The 21,424-nt window shown below is 41.2% G+C and overlaps 1 protein-coding gene across 2 annotated transcripts in view; it reads left to right on the forward strand.

Annotated features, from left to right (window-relative positions):
- STK4 (serine/threonine kinase 4) overlaps nt 1-21,424 on the forward strand; it is a 72,747-nt gene that overhangs the window by 30,099 nt on the left and 21,224 nt on the right. For both annotated transcript variants that reach the window (XM_019539633.1, XM_019539632.1), the window contains exon 10: nt 8,277-8,434. In XM_019539633.1, coding sequence (XP_019395178.1) covers nt 8,277-8,434 — 158 coding nt within the window. The remainder of the gene's footprint in view (nt 1-8,276; nt 8,435-21,424) is intronic.

Raw genomic sequence — 21,424 nt, forward strand, 5'->3', positions numbered from 1 at the left:
TGACAGGACTTACCAGGCATATTCTGCCTTTTGTTTGGGACTAAGGCAAATTTCTTGCAAATCACAGTCAGGGGAAGACTTGCAGGTATGAAGGGTTGCGTCTCTTATGTTTAGTGCAGGAAATTTTGGCTAGTGTTGCTGAGGGGTAAATTCATTAATTATGGAACATTTTCTTTTTCTCTGATTGAATAAATTGGTATATTTCTCACTGCACTATAGGAAATGACGCACAGTCCTATTAATCTTTATTAGATCCTGTACAAATTAGTCAGTGCTGTTGCTAAACTTCATTGATTCTCTGATAATAGTTTGAAGCAAATTAAAACTTGAGTTTGCATTTGAAATCTAGTGAAGTTTCTTGCACATAATCATTGGGTGCTGTTCTGCTGAATGTTTAGCCTAGACCTGAGCTGCCTGTTGTGCAAGCTGCACAAGTGCAGAGAAGGACGACTAGGATGATTAGGGGAATGGAGAGCTAATCCTATGAGAGAACTAGGAAAGTTTTCCTTGTTTAACCTAGCAAAATGAAGACTGATAGTTCATGAAAGCTCTCTTTAAAAAGTTGGGTGGATATAGAATGAAGTAAATATGTTGGGAGAGGTGGGGGGGGGGGAGAAACTGCTTAAGCTAAAAAGTAGTGTTGGCACAGGAGCAAATGGATATAAATTAACCATGAAGAAATGTCTAACCCTTAAAGCATGGAGGTTTTTAACAGCCTCCTAATGAGAATAGTCAGGGCAAACGTCTTATCTGCTTTTAAAATGGAGCTTGGCCAGCTTACAGAAGGGTTTTCATGATCTACCTAACTGTGATAGGAGGGGATTGCAGTTGCTGACTAGGAAGATGACTTCTAGTCCTATGTTCTTATGAAGGCGCTTGTTGTTTTTTTCTTTTTGAGGTGAAAATGCCAGCATCTGCCAGGTGTGATCTTTCTGCACAGACTGTGTGTACCTGAGGGTGTGTAAGGTGGATAGTACAGTACAGCCCTGGCACAAATAAGTTGTTCCCACCTGCTAAATTTTTCACCAAAAAGGCAACCACTGGAAGGGGACAGAGGGTTCAGGAAAAGGCAGATATAATGTATAAATGCTATTTTGCATGCATCTTTCTCTGACAATCTCATTTTTCTGTGCACAGTTTTCAAGTGAAAATTCTTATGTTCCTGTGTTGGTAGATTGCTAATGCACATGTTAAAGCTGTCTCTGCTGCTGCTTCTGCTAAATTTTTCGCCAAAAAGGCAACCACTAGAGGGGCAGAGGATTCAGGAAGTTTAAAAAAAAAAAAAACATTAAAAGAGGATTGGGTACTTCTGCTTGAGCAAAAAAATATTAAAAATGTAAAATAATGTATTACAAAATACAATCAAACTATTGCAAAATAAGTCTAAATATTAGTTTAGATCAATGTAACTAGTATTTTTTTTTATTTAAATTGAGATGTAACTTTGATAGTTTTCCCCCCCTCATACATCAATGTGCTATTTTGAGAATGTGTTGGGTTGGTTTTTTTTAAGCACATCATGATTTATGTTGAAAAATAATTGCAGGCTTTATTTGTGAAGCTCATAAGGCTGCACAAACATAATCTTTGATTTTAGTTCTGTTGGGGAAAATATGCATGCTTGCTATCTAACTTTTCTAATGTAATTTTGCTAATGTAATAATCAAACATTTTATGGCTTCAGATAGAATTATTTTTTTAAAGTGATTGTGTCCATTAGCAAATTGGCAGGGTTGCAGGTTAAACATATACTTTAAAATTTACAGTGTGAAGTCAATTAATATTTAAAAAATGTATTTGCAGTGCAGCCTTCCTGTCTGATTTCCAGCAGATAGCTCAACTCTGATTTGGACTGAGGAAAATCCTTCCATGTATGTCGGGCTTGGGTCCTTTTACCATGTCACACTGACTGAGCTGGTTTGTCTGCATGCCCATGAGGTCGTGTTCGCAGAGTTCTATATTTACCCCCCGTCATAGGAAGCACTGCAGCTCAGGAGCTTGCTGGCTGGTGGGAGCAGTTCCTCTGAGGAGGAAAGAATTGCAAAACAAAGGTAGTTGGCTGCCCTGTGTGCCGGATCTAGCACATAGGACCACAGCCCACGAGGCTTCCCACAAGATCTGTGGGGGTCCTATGGGCTGGGTTACATGGTGATGGGCCAGGTCTAGCCCATGGGTGAGGGGTTGAGTACCCTGATCTAAAGCACTCTGCCTTGGCCTAAATGTAAATCCATTGAAGTCGGTGAGTTTTTGAAAATCCCATCTATAAAATCCACTTTCTAGAGCTAATTGAATAAAACTCATAGACTGAGCTCATCTGTTCATCACAGATGAGGCCATGGTTAAGAGTCTTGTCTCAGTTCTATCATAGAGCACCCTCCTGAAAAAAAAACTTCTGCTCCAACCATCTCTCCCTTCTCTTTTCATCCCATTACTAACTCCCCTTCTCCAGAGCATCAAAGACAAGCTACCTGTCTTCATTTTCTTGGCTCCTTACCTGTTATCTTTTGTGTAGTATCATGAGGTTGACTTCTGAAGTTGACCATGACAGCAGCCTCCTTGCTCACTTGTTTAAGTTTCAGAGCAATATCTTAGTGTTTCCTCCCATGCTGGAAGAAGCTTGCTAAAAAGTGAGCAAACCCACAATTTATTCTCTGTAGCCGAGTTCAAGTTCCAGGAGTGGCTGTGATGCCCCTGATGACCATGCAAGCTTTGCCCTGCTCCAACTCTGGGATGTCCTCCCGTTTTTACTCACCTGCCATGCCTTGATGTATTTGTTTGATCTAAGGGTCCTACACCAAGCCCCAGTTCATCTGACTGCTAGCAGGTCCCTGGCAGACCCCCACTGGTCTTGGTCCTACCTGCAGCTGGGTGGGCCCCACCTGCACCCCAGGGCACCTGTAGCATTGAGGACTATTCACGGCCTCTGACCTCTCCTACAGCCGTGCCAATGCCTCACAGGCATTACCAGACAGTGGCTCCCTTGTCCAGGTCTTCCTGGCCCTCCCCCTTTTGTCTAGCCAGGCTAGCTCTGTAGTTGGCAGTCACAGCCATTTGTCATTAGCTGCCTATTCCTTTGCAGCCAACTCATCCCAGGCAGAGGTCTCCTGGCAGGCTGCAGGTGTGCCCCTTCACTCTAATAGGCAGCTATGTTTCTTTCCTGCCTTCCCTCTTGTGGCTGACCCCTCTCAGCTGCCTGGGCTCCATCTGCTGCCATTTCTCCCCTTAAAGTAACAGGAGCCCAAGGTTCCTTGTTACATTTATCTTTAAACTCCTCTTTTAAACTCGCCTATGCTGTGACTTCTACAATAAATTGCTCATGGTTCGACTTCTTGTGTGCTGATACCACTGCTCCTTGTCCTGAACAGTATTGTGCGTCGCTTTGGACTCCCTTCTGTATCCATCTGTCTCTTGTCAAATGCTTAGATTGTACAGACTTTAGGAAAGGACTGCCTTACTGAAGTTTTAGCCTATGTTAAGACCCTTTTAGTATTATTTGTATTATACAACCCAGAGAGCTACTACACACTGCTCTTCTCTGCCTTATGCTTACATCACAAAATTGGCATTCAGTTACCCACATTTTTATTTTTTCCTAACAATTTATACCAACCAACATATGGAAACTCCTATTTTCACAGCTTTTTTTATAAGTTATTTTTTGTAATAGAAGTGCTGAATGAACCAAGTGCTGTGAGCACACGGGGTGCTTTGTGAATACCTTTCAATATATAATTTCCAGTAAGCTGGAATGGTTCCATCAGAGCAATGGTGTTCCATTTGTAATTAATATAGTCCTTTAAAAAAATGACATATTTAAATGACTGGAACATTAATGGCTCCAGAGGAGCTGTCCAGGTTCATTTCCATAAGTATCTCTCTTTCAAAGTTTCTAAATATGGAAATCATTCCTGTCTCTGTGTAACACCCAAGGTATAACCTTCCAGTAGAAATCATTCTCTACAGCCACATGCACTTGCTTCCTGGCAAGCATTAATATTTTAATGCAATTCTGTAAAACTGGGAAACATAAGATACTTGGCATAAGCTGTCTTAGACCCATCTAGCCTGGTGTCATCTACCAGCAGCAGCCACAGACACTGTTCTTTCCAAGATCAGATGATAAAGTTATTGTATGGTTTCTTCTTTGGCTGTTGTCAGTCAAAATTTTGAAGGTACTTAAATTCAATGCAAAAAACAAGTTTAATAGCAAGGTCACCTTTTTCAGTTTGCACTGATGCAAAAGTCAAGATTACAGATATAAGGCATCTATTTGGTACTACCAGACAGGCAGTGATTGATTTTTGGTGTATTGTCTTTCATTCTCAAAGAGCATTTCTATCAGTCCTGATAAATAAGTAGCTTAACTGAAGTTATAGTTGCAATTAACATTTCAGAAGTCCCAGAGTTGGAAGTTAATAAATCTATACTTAATCATTCTTAACAAGTTGATGAAGTGGTTTACTGAAACATTAGATTGTGCTTTGCCAATTGGTGGATATTATAAAATAAAAATAATTGCATCCCTCAATGGCCAGAATGATTTCAAAGTTCCAATGCTGGACATAATATGGATATGAGAGAGATGTGATTTCTTTCAACTATTGTAAACTTTCCAGAAACCAACCTAGAAATGTACTTGTTTGCTTTTTATTTGTAACCATATATGCAGAAAGAATTTTCATTTTATTAAATCTTTAGTAAACCCTTTTTGATATCCTGAAGCCACTAAAAAGCATTTTATTGCCTGAATAGTCCCATGCTGTAAATGCAGGACCAACCTACAGCTGTGGTTGTTTCTGAAGCACCAATTAGTTGACAAAATAGAATTGAAACTGTTGGGGAGGAATGAGATGCTTAAGAAACTTTCTGGATTGTGGGTGTCTCCTCCCCCCCCCCCGCACAAGCAGATATTCATTAACAAAATTACTTTAGTGATAAGGTAATGAAACTCAAGTAGTTCTCCCTGTCTTTCCCATTCTCTCTTTCTAAAAGAACATTAAAAATGAGAATGTTTGCAAGCTATCCAACGCTAACCTGAATTTGTTTTTTTGTTTTTTTAAACCTAATTTATAACTGAGACCTGGGCTACTACTTAATCTATTGTAATCAGATTTGCATTCATGCCTGTTCTACAAAATTCCCTGCATGAAACATTTCTATTATTCATTGTCCATAATATTTATTTCTCATGCTTCTAATAGCATGCGTACCTTCAGAAAAATGCAAGCAACATTTACATAGAATAAAAATTAAATGTTTTATTATTATAATAGTGATTGGATTCCTATTGTATATCAGTAGTTATTCCCAATAGTATTGCAGTTCTCAGCTTTGTGAACACAGTTCCAGACTGACCTTCATGCATTCTGTCTGAAGACATCTCGCTTGCTCTAATTCTGTACAGTGAGGATTTTAAAAAGGGAGATGACTGCCAGGAGGGGTAGGATAATTTGTCTGAACTTTTGTCATTGTCATAATGCAGAAATGTAAGTGCATATTTTCGTTTTTAAACTCTCTGCTAGCCTAGAAAAGATTTGTATCCGTGCTGCTTCAAGATTTCTAATGACATTTTCAGATTGCAGACAGCCACACTTCTTTTAGTATCTGAGGCTTAGGATCATGCTAAAATATCTCTGCTTTATAGAGGCTTATATTTAGCACTCTATAAAAACAAAAAAACAAAACAGTGCTGTCTTAAAATATATGCAAAGTTAACACAGGAATTCAAAGAATAGTCTTATAATAGGATAAAATCTGGAAAAGAAACATTGTAACATGTCAGTTTTGTTTTAAAGAATAATATTCTGTGACAAAACCTTAATAGATTTCCAAGGTAACCGTTTCCCCCCCACTCAAAAACATGGGCACTCCTGAACATTTTATGATCTTTGGGAAAACTTAACATTTGACAGTCTGATTTCTGCCTGTATCTTGGATGTGAAACTGTTTGCCAGAAATTGCCTTACAGAGATCTGGCAAATCACTAGAGTAACTGCTGGATTTGATGGGGGGTTTTTCAAGCCTGACATTTTGTTTTTTCTTTTGGCAGTTGTTTAGAGTGACTCTTGAGATTGGTAACTGTTACTACATAGTCCAAAGCAGTTTTCCATTTGGCTAATTTAAAACTGTTTTATATTAACACTTGACCAAGAATAATGAGCTCATTATGAGTTGCTGACTTTTTCAGGCACTTAGGAATTATGGCTTTTATATAAACTATAACGAATGTTTAAAGATGAAAGATTTATTGCATTGTGTAGAGAACCGTGCTTTGTCATAACGCAAGACCATCTTTTTCAAGATCAAGGTATTTAAAATAGATGATGTTGATTTGCTATTGTAGAACAAACTCGTGTGCACAAATTGTATATGATGGTTTGTCATCCCTAAATGCAGTACTGTTCTCTCATATGAGTAATCTTTAATTACATTTTTCAGCTTCTGTTATCTTAAGATGCAACTTGCTCAACAGCATGTCTTCCACGCAAGCCTATTTTCTGTCATGCCGAGACTCTGTCCAAAGTAGTGTGTGCATTAAAGTTAGCTTGTTCTGCTACATATTAATTTTAAATACATTTTTGACAGCAACTGAAACTGTACCAGTTGCTACGAACCTTAAATGTGACACACAATTGCATCTTTTCAGTGGGAATGCTCGACAAACTGAAAAAAGTTATGCCAATAGCAGAAAATTTTTTCCTGAGGTGCATTGATACTAAATTATATTCACTTCTGATCTCTTCTCCCCCAACCACTATGCAGAATTGCATCCTGTACCATAAAGATCCTCCAGCTCAGTGCATGCCAACCTTTTTGACAGGCATGCCATAAATTAATCCTGCACACTTCCTGCAAGCCACTCGGACCCTTTTCCCCTGCCTGATCTGCTGCTCTGCTTTCTGACCCCTGCCTTATCTGCCACTGTACTGCCTGTCCCCTCCCCAGTGTGCTACATGCTACACAGGCTGCCTGTGCCACTTGTGGCACCCATGCTGCAGGTTGACCACCTCCAGGTAAGACAGATTTGGCTTATTGGAAGCTGTTTTTTAAGTTTTAAACAGCATCCGTGCCTTATCTTTTATACCTGAACTTATGGTTGCACATTTCCCATGGTGACCAAAATTGACCAGAGGCATGGATGTGGGTAAGTACATGTGCAGCCATGCACAAGTAGCATGGAACAACTATTCACGAGTATTCTTGCAGGAAAGCCACGCATGTTAGTTTCCCTACTTCCACCCCAACCTGATTAAGCAGCTCGACCAGTCATACATGTGAAACTGAAATGTCTCTGCACACGTCTTTCATAGATGCAGTGTCCTGTCTGCCTCCCCTGTCATTCAGCTTCTTATTACTGTACTCCAAAGCGTATATAATGGTGTCATACCGAGTCAGATGCCCTGTTCAACTACATGTGATAAGTGCTTTTCTTTCTGAAATACAAATGGACTGGGAACAAGGAAATGAGGGATTCCTTGGTTGGGTTCTCTGAATAACTGATTAGTCTGTTTGGTGGCCAGAGAGGAAAGGCAATCATTTCTGATTGATCCAACATCAATATTTTAACTACTGGTTTAACTACTGGTTAATTGAGGAGATAAGTTCAGGTCAATGGAATTATTTTGCTGAACTGAAAACATTTCTTTTTCCTTCTAGTTTGGGCAGTTCTTATAAAAATGCAACAAGGACTTGTGCACCATTCCCAAAATCTTGGTGGGGGGGGGGAGGAAGGTTAGTCTGGTCTAATTCACTGGGGTCCAACCTTTTTTGGTAGGTGTGCCACAAATTAGTCCCATGTCCTGAGTGCCCTCCCAATCCCCCTTTCTCTGCATAATCTGCTGTTCTGCTTTCTTCCCCCTGCTTGCTCTGGTAGTCTGCTTTCTGCCCTGTCTGCCACTGTGCTGCCTGTACCTTCCCCCCCCCCGCTACCTGCCATGCACACAGGCTGCCCATACCACTTTGTAGCATGCATACAGCAGGTTGGTCACTTCTGGTCTAGAAGCCAGATGTTTTGGAGTTCTATTCCAAGGTTGGATATTGTGCTTCTCTATGGTCTCTTGGCCTCAATGTCCCACTTTACAAATGGGGATAATACTTCCTTCTCTTGGGTGGTATGAGGTTTAGCTTTCAGAACTTTCCATACAGTGTTTTATGAGCACTAGGTATCATTATTAGCAATCTAATAGTTTGGCACAGATATTAAGTGGAATATAAAACATGCTGTTTTTATTTTTACAAAAGTGACCATTGTTTTACCACTTCTTAAATATTCCCAGGGAGGGAAGAGACCATGCAGCCAGCCAAACCGTCATTCCTGGAATATTTTGAACAAAAAGAAAAAGAGAATCAGATCAATAGTTTTGGGAAGAATGTGTCTGGCCAGACAAAAAATTCATCTGACTGGAAAGTACCACAGGATGGAGACTATGAATTTGTAAGTGCATACGTTGAAATGTAATACAGTTGTCTTTTTTAAGGTTTTCTCTTAAAGCTGCTAGAATAAGATTTTTTTTTTTTTTATTTTGGCATGCTAGTAGAAACTCAGAGAGACTAAATAGTAATACCTTTGAATGGTGGCATTTTGACGGAGTCATTTTTCTTTACTTGCTTCTGGGTCATTGTAGCTAGCCACTGATCATTGCTATATTTTTTTAATGTAAGAATGTTGAAGACACCGAGAGAGACATTATTTTACCTCCCTTTTTGTCTAAAATGCCTAAATACAAACAGCATTCCAGATGGTAGTTGGAAAATATTAATCCTTAATGTGGGTGTGTGAAGATCAGTGTTACCAGCTGCTAGGATACTTGAAATATTTTTTCCCTTTAAAGCTTTCAGCCATAGGATTCATGTTACTACTTCAGCTTTAGTGCATTAACCCCTGAGTTTTTAGTCCTCATGGTTTTGAAGAAAAGGCTTGGAAATAGCCCAGAAGGCTTTTAGAAAGCAAATAAAGACCCTAAACTTATTTTAAAATATTGCATGCTCTATAACCTAGCTTTCCTACTGGGGAGAGCCTGTCTCATGATTTTTTTTTCATGCTTTTATCTGCCTTAATGCTTTGTTGTTCAGCTTTCTCCTGTAGCATTGGTGGCAGTGCAGGTGCTTTCTGGTTTAACGTTGTATTGTAGTTTGACGTTCCTTCAGGTTTTCTAAGATTTAGGCTGACAGATTGAACTAATTAGTGGAACTTGTTCCCATTCAGAAAGCAAAATTTACCTCTGTCATGATGCAGGTTGCAGGGGAGATCTGTTGCCCCAAGGCTGGAATGGTAGCTGCAGCACCTCTGTGCTGCTTGCACTCATTGCAAGACTAGCTAAGGCAGATTCAGTAACAGTCACTTCTGCCTTTTTTATTGCTGTCTCCTATTCAGCCTTAATGGGACCAACAAATAAATTCTGCTTGAGGCCCCATTGTCCTTTGCACCACATAAATCAAATTTTAGTGGGTACCAACTTTTGTGGAAATCACGAAATCCACAAAAAAAAGGGAGAACTTAAAACACTGGCTTCCCAGAGGGAGCCCACATGGCACTGCACCCCAGCTGTGCAGCCAGCTGGCAGGGAAGGGAGGAAAGGGGCCTGCCCACAGGAAGGGCAGCCCAAGCTGGATGCTGCCCTGCCCCTCACCACTGATTGGCTGAGGGCTGCTTGTCATATGGCTTTGGCCCTCCCACCAATCAGTGGTGAGGGGTGGGGACACAGGCCCCTCAGCCAATCAGCAGGATGAGGGACCTTGCCATGATCAACCTGTGAATATGGCAGCTGGCCCATGATGTCCCCATGAAATTGGCCGGCTGCCTCCAAGTTAAGTAGACCTCTACACACAAGCTGTGCTCTGTCCCCATGCACCACTCTGACATTCAACCTGAAAGTTCAGAGTTAGTTGAGAAAAATGTTTTGCAAAAATAACATGTGACCTGGCGGGCTGGTTTGCTGCTCTGGCAGCATCCTCCAGCCCTGCAGTTCCTGTCCTGGTTCTTCACAGTTTGTTTCATTTCTTTAAAATAATAGGCTCAGCATGTTGGTAGTATGCCTTGTCAAGTCCCAGGGTCTTCTCCTGAGACTTAAGCCTCAGAGGCCATCTGTTGGGGAGTCATGGCAAACCTCACATCTGTTCTGCCCAGCAAGGGCAAGATTATACTTGTTAGGCCCTCCACCTGACTCTCTCACACACTTGGCTCTCTTCCTGATCCGCAGTCTCCTGTAGGGACTTTCTGATGCCTGCAGCTATCTGACTCAGTTGAGCCTCATTGTGCAATCACCTAGTTCTCATTGATGTGGCAATTACCTGATCCCTGGCCTTGCAGCCTCACCTGGGAGATGTATGATTAGACACAGGTGGGCCTGACTCCCCTTAGAGAACCAGCCACCCTATGGCATAAACTAAAACTTTTAAAGCATGCTATATATCATATATTCACGCTGAAGGAAAGATACGAAACGTGTGGTATTTTTGGAGACATGGAGACTAGTATGAATGTGTGAAGAAGGCTATCACAAGAGCTACAGAGGAAACATTGCTTTAATCTTTATTTTAATTCCACTTATTTAAGACTTAAATCAACCATTAAAAATAATCTTACTATAAATTTTCTTTAATTCTGTGTAAGACTGCAGAACCTCTCCCCTCAGCACCATAGTTTGGAACATCCTGGGATGGATCCGGGCACAGCCAGCAATGTGTGGTAGAAGGTACATGGTGAATGGGCTGTGTGCCGTGCAAGGGAAAGTTTGGTGACATTCTGGTGAACAGAAGAGAGGAAATATTTTTAGACCATCTGCGTGTTCAGCAGCTGTCTGACTTGGTTGTATGACCTTGCTTCCTAAAGTATTGCCATTTACATAGATTTTACTTACCACTGAGCTGAAGGCATGAAAGGAAGCATTTTGAAAGCAGCAAATTGAACAGTATTTAAATATGCTTGGGTCACCTTGATGTACTAATTCATAGAAATCTTGCTTTAAAGTTGTATATATATTTCTAGCTCTGCTTTCCCTCTGACCATGAACAGGCCTGACAGTCTTGCATTTCAGGTCTGTAACTGAACTAGCTTTTCAGTTAATTATTTTCTTTTAAAGTAGGATTAAAAAAACTTGAAAGTACCAACCATTGAACTTTAATAGATACAAGGGTATTTCAGGGCTTAAATAAGTGTTTGTAACAATAAGTAAATTCTGTAACCCAGTCAAAGATCTAAAAGTAAATTCCTGTCCTATTTGACTAAAAGCAGAATAGAGTAGCCCTAATGATCTGTTGTGAGCAAAACTCATTGGTTTAAACCACATGGTAATTGAATGCATCATTGCAATAAATGGCTTGAAGTAAAAGTATATTCACTAGTGATATCAAGTATATACAACATGAACTCAGCAGTGTCTTAATCGTGCATAGTCACAGGGGTGGGCTAGAGCATGCTTTTTGTTTCTAACCTCTGAGAACTGCCAATGGGGATATGGTTAGTAAGACTTACCTACTATAAGGGACACTGTTTCCTTCTGAGCCTCAAGAAAATTAATGAAATCCTATTTGTTTTGTTTGGATGGACTAGTTAAATATCCTTCACCTTCAGTGACTTTTGCTTCCTCTTCCAGTGCTGCCATAACCGGAGACTTGGCTTCCAGAAAATAGCGATATTTAATTATTTCCCTCTGGCAAAACCCTCTGACCTCTTTCTGGTTAGAACTGTTTTTCTGAAGCAAGCAAACAGGAAGCTATTTATAACACAGCTGCAGTGTCATGTTAGATAAGAGGTCCATGTTTTATCTGGACTTCTTGTTGTTCCTGATTAAGTGCTGTTGATGTGCCAGGCACTGCCCAAGCTGTAAAGTCAGACCTGTCTGCCAAGAAACTAGAAACCTGATGATCTTACTCTGAAATAACTGTGAAATCTGTCACCAAAATATGACATCAACCATTCTAGCTTGAGTCACGGTGGTCTGGGATGTCATAAATCCTCTTTGTAGCTTGCAAATTTGAATAAAGCACCACTACATCTGTAGCTGGTGTCTTCTGTTGCTAATGCCTATTGCTGCATGTGTTTCAGAGCAGATTCTTTAAAAGATTGTTTTTAAAAATCCTGATTCATTAAAAAGGTTTTACAAGAACCAGATTCATTTTTAATGTGCAAAAGTACTAGATTATGTGAGGAAAAATTCTAGTTAGTAACAGGGTGGATACAGCAAACATTTGGATGAAAACGTTGCAGATTGGGGTGTTAATGGGATGGATTCATTGCTTATAGAATCATGGAAAATGAAGGTTGGAAAGGACCTCAGGAAGTCATGTAGTCGAACCCCCTGTTCAAATCAGGACCATCCCCAACTAGATGATCCCAGCCAAAGCTTTGTGTAGCTGGGTCTTAAAAACCTCCGACGGCGGGGGTTCTGCCGCATCTCTGGGTAACCTTGTTCCAGTTTTACTACCCTCCTAATTCTTCCTAATATCTAACCTAAACTTCCCTTGTTGCAACTTGAGCCCATTGCTCCTTGTTCTGTCATCTGCCACCACTAACAACAGTCCAGCTCCATCGTCTGTGGAACCACCCTTCAGATAGTTGAAGGCTACTATTAAATCCCCTCTGTCTTCTCTTCTCTAGACTAAATAAGCCTAGTTCCTTCAGCCTCTCTTCAGAAGTCATGTCCCGCAGCCCCCTCACCATTTTTGTTGCCCTCTTCTGGACTCTCCCCAATTTGTCCACATCATTTCTGTAGTGGGAGGCCAAAACTGAATACAGTACTCCAGATTTGCCCTCACCAGTGCTGAATAGAAGGGACTAATCACTTCCCTTGACCTGTTGGCAGCACATCTACCAATGCAGCCCAGTATGCCATTAGCCACCTTCGCAACTAGGGCACACTGCTGGCTCATATTCAGCTTATTGTCCACTGTAAGCCCCAAGTCCTTTTCTGCAGAGCTGCTGCCCAGCCAGTCAGCCCCCAGTCTGTCCTGGTGCATAGAATTGTTCTGTCCTAAGTGCAGGACTTTGCACTTGTCCTTGTCGAACCTCATGAGATTTTTTTTTTTTTTGACCCAATCCTCCAGTTTGTCAAGGTCACTGACTTCTAGCCCTACCCACCAGCATATCTGCTTCTCCCCACAGCTTGGTGTCATCTGCAGACTTGCTGAGGTGCACTCTGTGCCATCTTCCAGGTCATTGATGAAGACATTGAACAAAACCAGCCCCAGGACTGGCGACTCTTGGGGCACTCCACTTGATACCAGCTGCCAACTAGACATCGAGCCATTGATTATTACCCTCTAAGTCCAGTGCGCCCAACAGTTTTATATCCATCTTACAGTTCATTCATCCAACCCATACTTCCGTAGCTTGCCTGAAAGAATGGTGTAGGAGACCTTATTAAAAGCTTTGCTAAAATCAAGGTATACCACATCCACTGGTCTCCCTGCATCCACAGCCAGTCATCTCATCACAGAAGGCATGACTTGCCCTTGGTGAATCCATGCTGACTATTCCTAATGACCTTCTTTTTCTCCAAGTGCTTCAGGATAGATTCCTTGAGTTTCTGCTCCATGATTTTTCCAGGGACTGAGGTAAGGCTGACTAGTCTGTAGTTCCCTGGATCCTCCTTTTTCCCTTTCTTAAATATGGGCACTATGTTTGCCCTTTTCCAATCACCCAGGACCTCTCCTGATCGCCATGAGTTTTCAAAGATGATGAGCCAGTGGCTCTGCAGTCACATCAGCCAACTCCCTTAGCACCCTCGGGAGCATCCCATCTGACCCCATGGACTTATATATGCTCAGCTTTTCTAAATAGTCTCTAGCCTATTCTTTCACCATTGAGAGCTGCTCGCCTTCTCCCCAAACTGCAGTCCGGTGCAGTAGTCTGGGAGCTGACCTTGCCTGTGAAGACTGAGGCAAGATAGGCATTGAGCACTTCAGCCTTTTCTGCATCCTCAGTCACTAGGTTGCCTCCCCTATTCAGTAATGGACCCACACTTTCCCTGATCCTCGTCTTGCTACCAATATACTTGTAGAAACCCTTCTTGTTACCTTTCACATTCCTTTCTGGCTCCAACTCCAATTGTACTTTGGCCTTCCAGACTTCATCCCTGCATGCGTGAGCAATGTTCTTATATTCTTTCCTAGTTATGTGTCCGAGTTTCCACTTCTTATAAGCTTCCTTTAGTTTATTGAAGATTTCCCTGCTAAGCTAAGCTAGTTTTCTGCCATACTTGCCAGCCTTGCTGCGCATTGGGATGGTTTGTTCCTGCCTTCTCAGTTAGGCTTCTTTAAAGTACAGCCAGCTCTCCTGGGCTCCACTCCCCCTCGGATTGGCTTCCCAGGGGATCCTGCCCATGAGTTCCCTGAGCAAGTCCAAGTCTGCTTTTCTCAAGTCCAGGGTCCTTACTGTGCTGCTTTCCATCCTTCCTGTCCTCAGGATCCTGAACTCAATCATCTCGTGATCACTGCTGCCCAAGTTACCTACATTCCCCGCCAATTCTTCCCTGTTTGTGAGCAGCAAGTCAAGAAGAGTACAACCCCTAGTTGGCCACTCCAGCACTTGCACCACAAAGTTGTCCCCAGCACTCTCCAAAAACTTTCTGGATTGCCTCTGCACTGCTGTATTGCCCTCTCAGCACATGTTGGGGTGATTGAAGTCCCCCATGAGAACCTGGGGCAGTGATCGGGAAGCTTCCACTAGCTGTTTGAAGAAAGCGTCATCCAGCGCTTTCTCTTGGTCTGGTGGTCTATAGCAGAGCCCCACCACAACATTACCCGTGTTGCTCTCCCTTCTGACCCTACCCCAGAGACTTTCATCAGGCCTACCTCCAGTTTCAGGCTGGAGTTCTGAGCAATCATACAGCTCTTTTACATAAAGTGCAACTATTCCTCCTCTTCTCCCTTGCCTATCCTTGAACAGTTTATACTCGTGCATGACAGTGCTCTGGTCATGCGAGCTCCCACCAAGTCTCTGTTCTTCTGATCACATCATAGTTCTTTAACTGTGCAACTACTTCCACTTCTTCCTGCTTATTTCCAAGGCTCTGTGTGCATTTGTGTATAGGCACCTGAGGTAACTAGTTGATTGTCCTGATTTCTCAGGAAGTATGAGAACACCTCCCCTGTTGCCCCTTCCTGCTTGCTCTTTCTCCAGGTCTCCTGCTTCCCCACTTATCTCAGGGCTTTGGTCCCCATCACTTAGTACACTTAATTTAAAGCCCTCCTCACTAGGTTAGTGAGCCTGTTTGCAAAGATGCTCTTCCCTCTTTTCGTCAGGTAGATCCCATCTCTCTTCCCAGCAATCCTTCTTCTTGGAAGAACATCCCATGGTTGACCAAGCCAAAGCCTTGCTGGTGATACCACCTCCACAGCCAGGTGTTGATCTGCAGGATGCATCTACTCCTACCCAGGCCCATTCCCTTGTCCAGAAGGATTGACAAGAACACAACCTGAGCCCCAAACCCCCTCACCCTTGCACCCAGAGCCCTGTAGTCACTTTTGATATGCTTAAGGTCTCCCCTGGCAATATCGTTGGTGTCCACATAGATGAACAGTACTGTAGTTGGGGCTTAAAAATGTTGTAGTTTAAATTGTACTGCACCAGCATATGTTAATCACACTGTGATACCCATTTTTAAAGAAATGTTACTTCTTTTTCCTGGAAGTTATATTTAGTCAACGTATTTCCTCTCCTTAATTTTAATCTATCAAGAAAACCAAAATAGGAAATAAAATTAGACTTGCAATTTGTCCTGCTCACTTAAACATTAAACCCTTTTGTTTCTCAGCAATTCTTAAAAGCCTTTTAAAACAATCGCAGTAGGCCAAGGTTTTAATTTCATTTGTGGCTAGACTTGCTTGGTTTTTGCTCAGTCCTGTCAAATAAGCATTTGACCGTGAAGATTCAGTGTGTATAGCTAATTGTTTCACTGAGAGTCTGGTTGTTTTTCAGCACAAGTCTCTGATTTGTACATGATGAGAGTCAGGACAGTATTGAAAGCTTTTCAGATTTCATTGGAAAATGGTGGGAATGAGTGTTGGGGGGGCTGGGAAAGGAGGGGTAATAATTGCTTCTCCCTTGAGGTAATCTGAATCTGTAAATTTCTGTCTCCTTCTAAATGTCTGTAGTGCAGTGTTGAGATTCTGCTTTAATGTGGTGCATGATTCTTTATGGTCTCTCTCAAATTTTCACCAAATATTCTATTGGAATTTCTTGAAATGAGGCTGGGTGATGCCGAGTCTTGGTGTCAGATATGTAGACGCCATTGCAAGGGCCTAGAATGCCACTGCTTTTCTGTAGGCTTCTCTAGCTATGCTGGTTTTTATTATACAGAATACCTGCTGGAGTAGTTAAGTAGTTATACCTCCTGGAGTAGTTGGGTATTGAGGCCAGTTCAGGTTACTGTCTTTGCATGGAATGTGTTTGCATTAATTGCCACTGATCAACCTCCAGCACTCTGAGCCTTAAAGGTATGCACAGCAACCACCTTCTTCTACTCCTTTAGAGGCATGTTAAAGGTGCTGTGCAATTGAATTGCATTTAGCCATGAGTGAAACTTCAAAATTCTCTCCAGCGGCTCCTAAATGAGCAACAGCCAGGAATTTCGGCACTAGTAACTTTAACTATGACTGTGGCGCTGAGAAAGAGGTGGCCATTTAAAAACAAAATTGATGGCTCACCCCTTCAAATTATCCTTCCTTAGAAAGAGCCTGTCATGATTCATATCCACGGTTTGATGAATCAAACTCTTCCCTTTCCTGCAGTTACTGAATGCCTTTGTTTGTCCTCCTCTTCCACCCTTAGAGCTAATGAAGGAGGCTCTTCATTGAAGAGGGAGGTCATTGGACACAGAAGCCTTAGGGCTAAACTTATTCCTTCCATAAATAAAGCCATAAGACTACAGTAATGTAAGGATTTGGTGTGGCAGCACAGCAGTAGAGATTATTGGGTATGCCCCCTTCTCCTTTCGAGGAGGTACTTGTGAAAGGCAGTGGTGGTTAAATGGTATTTGCTCAGTCATTATATTCCTTTCTGCATATATTCAGTAATACATACATGGCATGATTACACCTTCTCTGTTGCAGCTCTTTTCAGTCCTTTCTGAGGACTGTTTTTGTGAATCAATGCGAACAAAAACTCTGTGATAATCATAGACAGTAAGAATTAGTTTGGCTCCACATTCCTAACATAGACTCATGCTCCTGTCCATGTAAGGTTGTCCTATTTCATTTCACTACTACCATGACATTTGTCTTGCCAGTAATTGCGCTATTTCTTTCATTTCCTCTACAAGTATGAGGCACGTAAGATACTTATTGCCTTAGTGTATTGAAAGATCCCAAAATACTGATTGACTGCCACTTGCCTAGCAGTAGATGTGTTCCTTCTAGGCTGGTTTGGCTAGGTCACAAGCAAGAGCAGTCTCATGGTGCAAGGTCAGAAGTAATAGTCCATCCCTCGAGCTTGCAATCTTAATGAGGTAAAGCTGGAAGGGGAAATGAAGGTGCAGAGGTTAAGAGATTTCCCTGAGGAAGGTCACACAGATCAGTGCCAGAGCTGGGATTTGAAACCCGGTCTCTGAACTGCAGTCCGCTGTCTAGTCATCTAGCCGTTGCTGCTGCCTAGCCCATGGCTGGCTGAACCCTACTAGTTGGAAGTGGCACAGCCACAAAGACCATACTAAAGGGTGTAAGTAGTAGAAATGCACATTTCAGTTTTGGGTTTTTTTCAGATAACACAAAGTGATGAAAAGAGATACTCTGGGGCACAGCTGAAGGAACAGTGACAGGGAAATAAATTTGTTTTTACTTTTATATTCCAACACATTTTTATTAACAAGTGTATCCAGATCTGTTGGGAGTCTTGAATTCCCTACAATGCATGAGTTGGTATCAGAACTGCAATTAACAAATGTATTCTGAAAGCAATTAATGATGCCATCTGTTTCCTCATTTAAATTACTTTTTTAAAGAGTGCATGTTTACATACATGCCTGTTTCCACAGGGCAGTACTAACGGTCTTCTGTTAGTTTTGGAAGCCATCATGTCCATTTATGTTTACCTAATAGAAGTTGTTGTAACTGTGCACATGCCTGCAAGCTAGTTTCAGTCCAAAGCTTTTCATCCCCATTGTCTGCATCATCTGCTCTGCCAGTATAATGTAGATAATAGCAAACCTTTCTTTTTGCTTGAATGGGAATCTAAAATTTGACTGAACTAATACTGAGGGAGAATGTCTTAATCTGTTTCAAACCCACCCTTCCTTTTGCCCTGGATTTATCATCTCCCTAATTTCTGGGGCTCTACTAATTATTTAAAAATGTCAAGTAAAAACAGAAAGCTAGAAACAGTTTTAATTGTATCAGAGGGGATATTAGGGTATGGATAGATGAAGGCAGTATACAGAGAAGGCCTTGCTGTGTTGAGTAAACTGGAGCACTTTACTGTGCATGAAAGAGGTCTAAGTTATTACTATGCAGCTTTCATTTACTGTGGGATAGGAACAGAAACATGCAAGTTATCACTGAGCAGTTAATGTGTGCAGTAGCCCTTTTCCTCAACTCAGTATGTTTTGTTCTTTATCCTTTAGACTAGTAGCTTCAACATGCAGATTTGGATAAATGATTGTTGTTTGTTGATGAAACTTCACTATGAATTTCCTTCCTTTTGTTTAGACATCTTAATGTCATAATCATACAAAGATGTGCTCCCAACTCTCACAGAGAAGTCTACAGGTAATCCCATGAATAAGTAAGAGAAGTTTGCTGCTTTAAAGACAAGCCAAGTCAAATTAGGGTCATGCTGAGTATTAAGTTTGGTGACAGGTGCCAGGGTGACAGTGCCTGCAGGCTGGAATCCTATAGCTAATCATATTGGATACATTCAAGGTAGTAAAAACCTTAGCCATGTTGGTTCAAGAACCTGGGCTTGAAATGGCCATTTCTAGAGGGGAAAGGTGATTTGAAGCCCATGGCCTATTTGGCGCTGGTCTTCCCACATCTGCTGCAGTTAGCATCTGAATGTTCCTTGAGGCATCTCGCTCGCAACCCGGTACCATTTCCTCTATCCAGCCACATAATGATTAGATTTAAGGATTTAGTGTATTTTAATTAATTGCATCTTCAAGCTCTGTTGCATGCTCTCTCTGATCCATTGGGTGCTTCATGACTTGCAGTGAAGAATGTTAATAACCTGCTGGATGTATAGTGGAGCAATCTTTCTTTCACTGGAAATGATTTACGGGGAGGAAGTGTTACAGGCCAAGTGATTTTATTGCTTATCGATAACTGTAAGCACACTCTGCTTTACAATGACCAGTGTGTCTAATGTATAATGGTCTCTTGTGTAGGTATCATTTGTCTTGTGAATGGATTATTGTCTACTAGTATCTGGAACATTCAGTTTCTATTCTGTCTTTCAAAACACTAGTTGGATGGTATTCGTTAGTAACCAAGTATAGGTACCTTATGGCTTTCCTGCCCTCTGCCTGTCCTTGTGAAAATTCAGCTATTCAAAAGCATGGAAAAAGTGAGAGACTTATCTATGCACTCAATTTTGGTTAAGATAGTAGCAGACTAGATAACGGGCTTTGCTTTATTACTTTGTGGAGGCTGCTCTTCAGGTCCCCTTCAGTGGTGGGGGGGAAAAACATGAATTGGTAGAACAGATAGTACTGAGGAAGTGTTTTAATTCATCAGTAGATCAGAAGCTCAATCTAGAGATATGCTCTGATGTTTAATCTTTTTTTGTTTGTTTGTTTTTTGAGCTTGTTACTTCAGTAAGTTTTTTCTCTCTGATAACAACCTCTGAGGTTTTTGTTTTACTCCCATTTAATTGTTGGAAAATAGAGGTAAATCTTTTGGATGAAAAGACACACAAGCTCTCCAAAAGCATCTTGTTGTTTGTTCTCCATCTCACATGTGAGTGAATAATGGACCAATGCATGAGGTACCAAAACCTGATCTAGTGGATGGACAATAAAAAGTCCAACTTGCTTACCTCCAGGCCTTTTAAATGCGACTCTGCTTCTAAATTCTCTTGAATCATTGTGAAAGATGCATACTGAAGTAACGTTCCCGCCCCTTCTCTTTTTATGTACTTTCCCTGACCCAGAAAATCGTGCAATGAGCAAAAATCATTTGCATCAAGAATTCAATGAATATTTGAAGTTTGAGTGGGGCAGAAGGGAAGCTTCTGTTAAAACAAAGCTTTCTTCAAGACACTAACACTGGGTTTTTTATAACTAGACTAAATGCTCTCAGTGAATCTGGAGGGATTTCTCTGTACAAGTTTCTTTTCTTGGTCGATAATATATTCCTTTTTTCACTGGCAGAGGCTGACATACAAAATACAATCTAGGCACTGACTTTTTGCACTGGATGTTCAAAGGACAATTATGAATTTATTTGCCACGGTATTCATCAGTTTGACTGAAAATATCAGGTCTGGGATTAGTGATAGATATACCTGAATCATGCATTTCCTCCAGCCCATTTTCTCGACAGGAGGAAAACAAACCTAAAATACTGGTTATGCTGTCGTGTATCTAACACGAACAAAGGCTGGAGAAAGTAGAAGCAATTAGCATTAATTCCCAAGGTTAAAAGTGTATACTTCTTACAAAGGTCCTTTGCTAATTGAAAGATGTCTTTAGATAAAAGATACTACAGAGATAAAAATCAGTTTGCTCAGTGAAGATTGAGACAGGTTTTGTTACGAGACTGTCTTATTCATTGGTTTTAAATGTCACATCTTAGTTCATAACACCAACAGCCCTTCAGTTCAGCTGTTTTCCTCTTCTGCCCATCCCCCTTATGCATCAGGAGACCTTTAAGCTCTAACAGCCATTCTTTTAAGCAAGCATTGCTGCATTCATCACATCCTTTCCAACAACACTTATACCTAAAACTTCTTTTCCTAGTAAAAACAATTGACTATTTTAGCACCATTTAATCAGCCATTTTCGTTAAAGAGGCGTTAGCATATATTGCTTATCATTTGGTCTCTTTGCTAACTATGACGAAAGATTCAAGGTCACGTTATACCGAAATGTTCTTTGAAGCTCCTCGCAAACCTCGTCAAAAAGTTTGTGGCTGCTTCGAATTGCTGATCTGTTTTACGGCAAGTTCCTTGCGCGTAGGCGATTTATAAAAGGCTTTGAGCTCTGAATTCCCTTGTAACAAAAAATTGGTCCCTATCACATTTGGCTTTAATATTTATGGTGGCAATATCTGAAATGGAAAGAGTCAGGTAGTTCAATGGTTTGAATCTTTCTTTAATATCTGTCTTGGAAGATAGTTTTTGCTGTCTTCTGACTTCGGGAGGAAGGTTCCCATTTTGTAAGGGAGACTCATCTTTCATTTATGCTTCTTCGCTTGGGCACAAGCTGACATTGATTTGATTGCAGAAGCACCTACTGTTATAACTTATTCTTGCTGCCAAAATTACATTTTTGAG

The sequence above is a fragment of the Crocodylus porosus genome, unplaced genomic scaffold (assembly GCF_001723895.1).
Source record: "Crocodylus porosus isolate Cpor-Errol unplaced genomic scaffold, CroPor_comp1, whole genome shotgun sequence".
NCBI classification, from domain to species: domain Eukaryota; kingdom Metazoa; phylum Chordata; order Crocodylia; family Crocodylidae; genus Crocodylus; species Crocodylus porosus.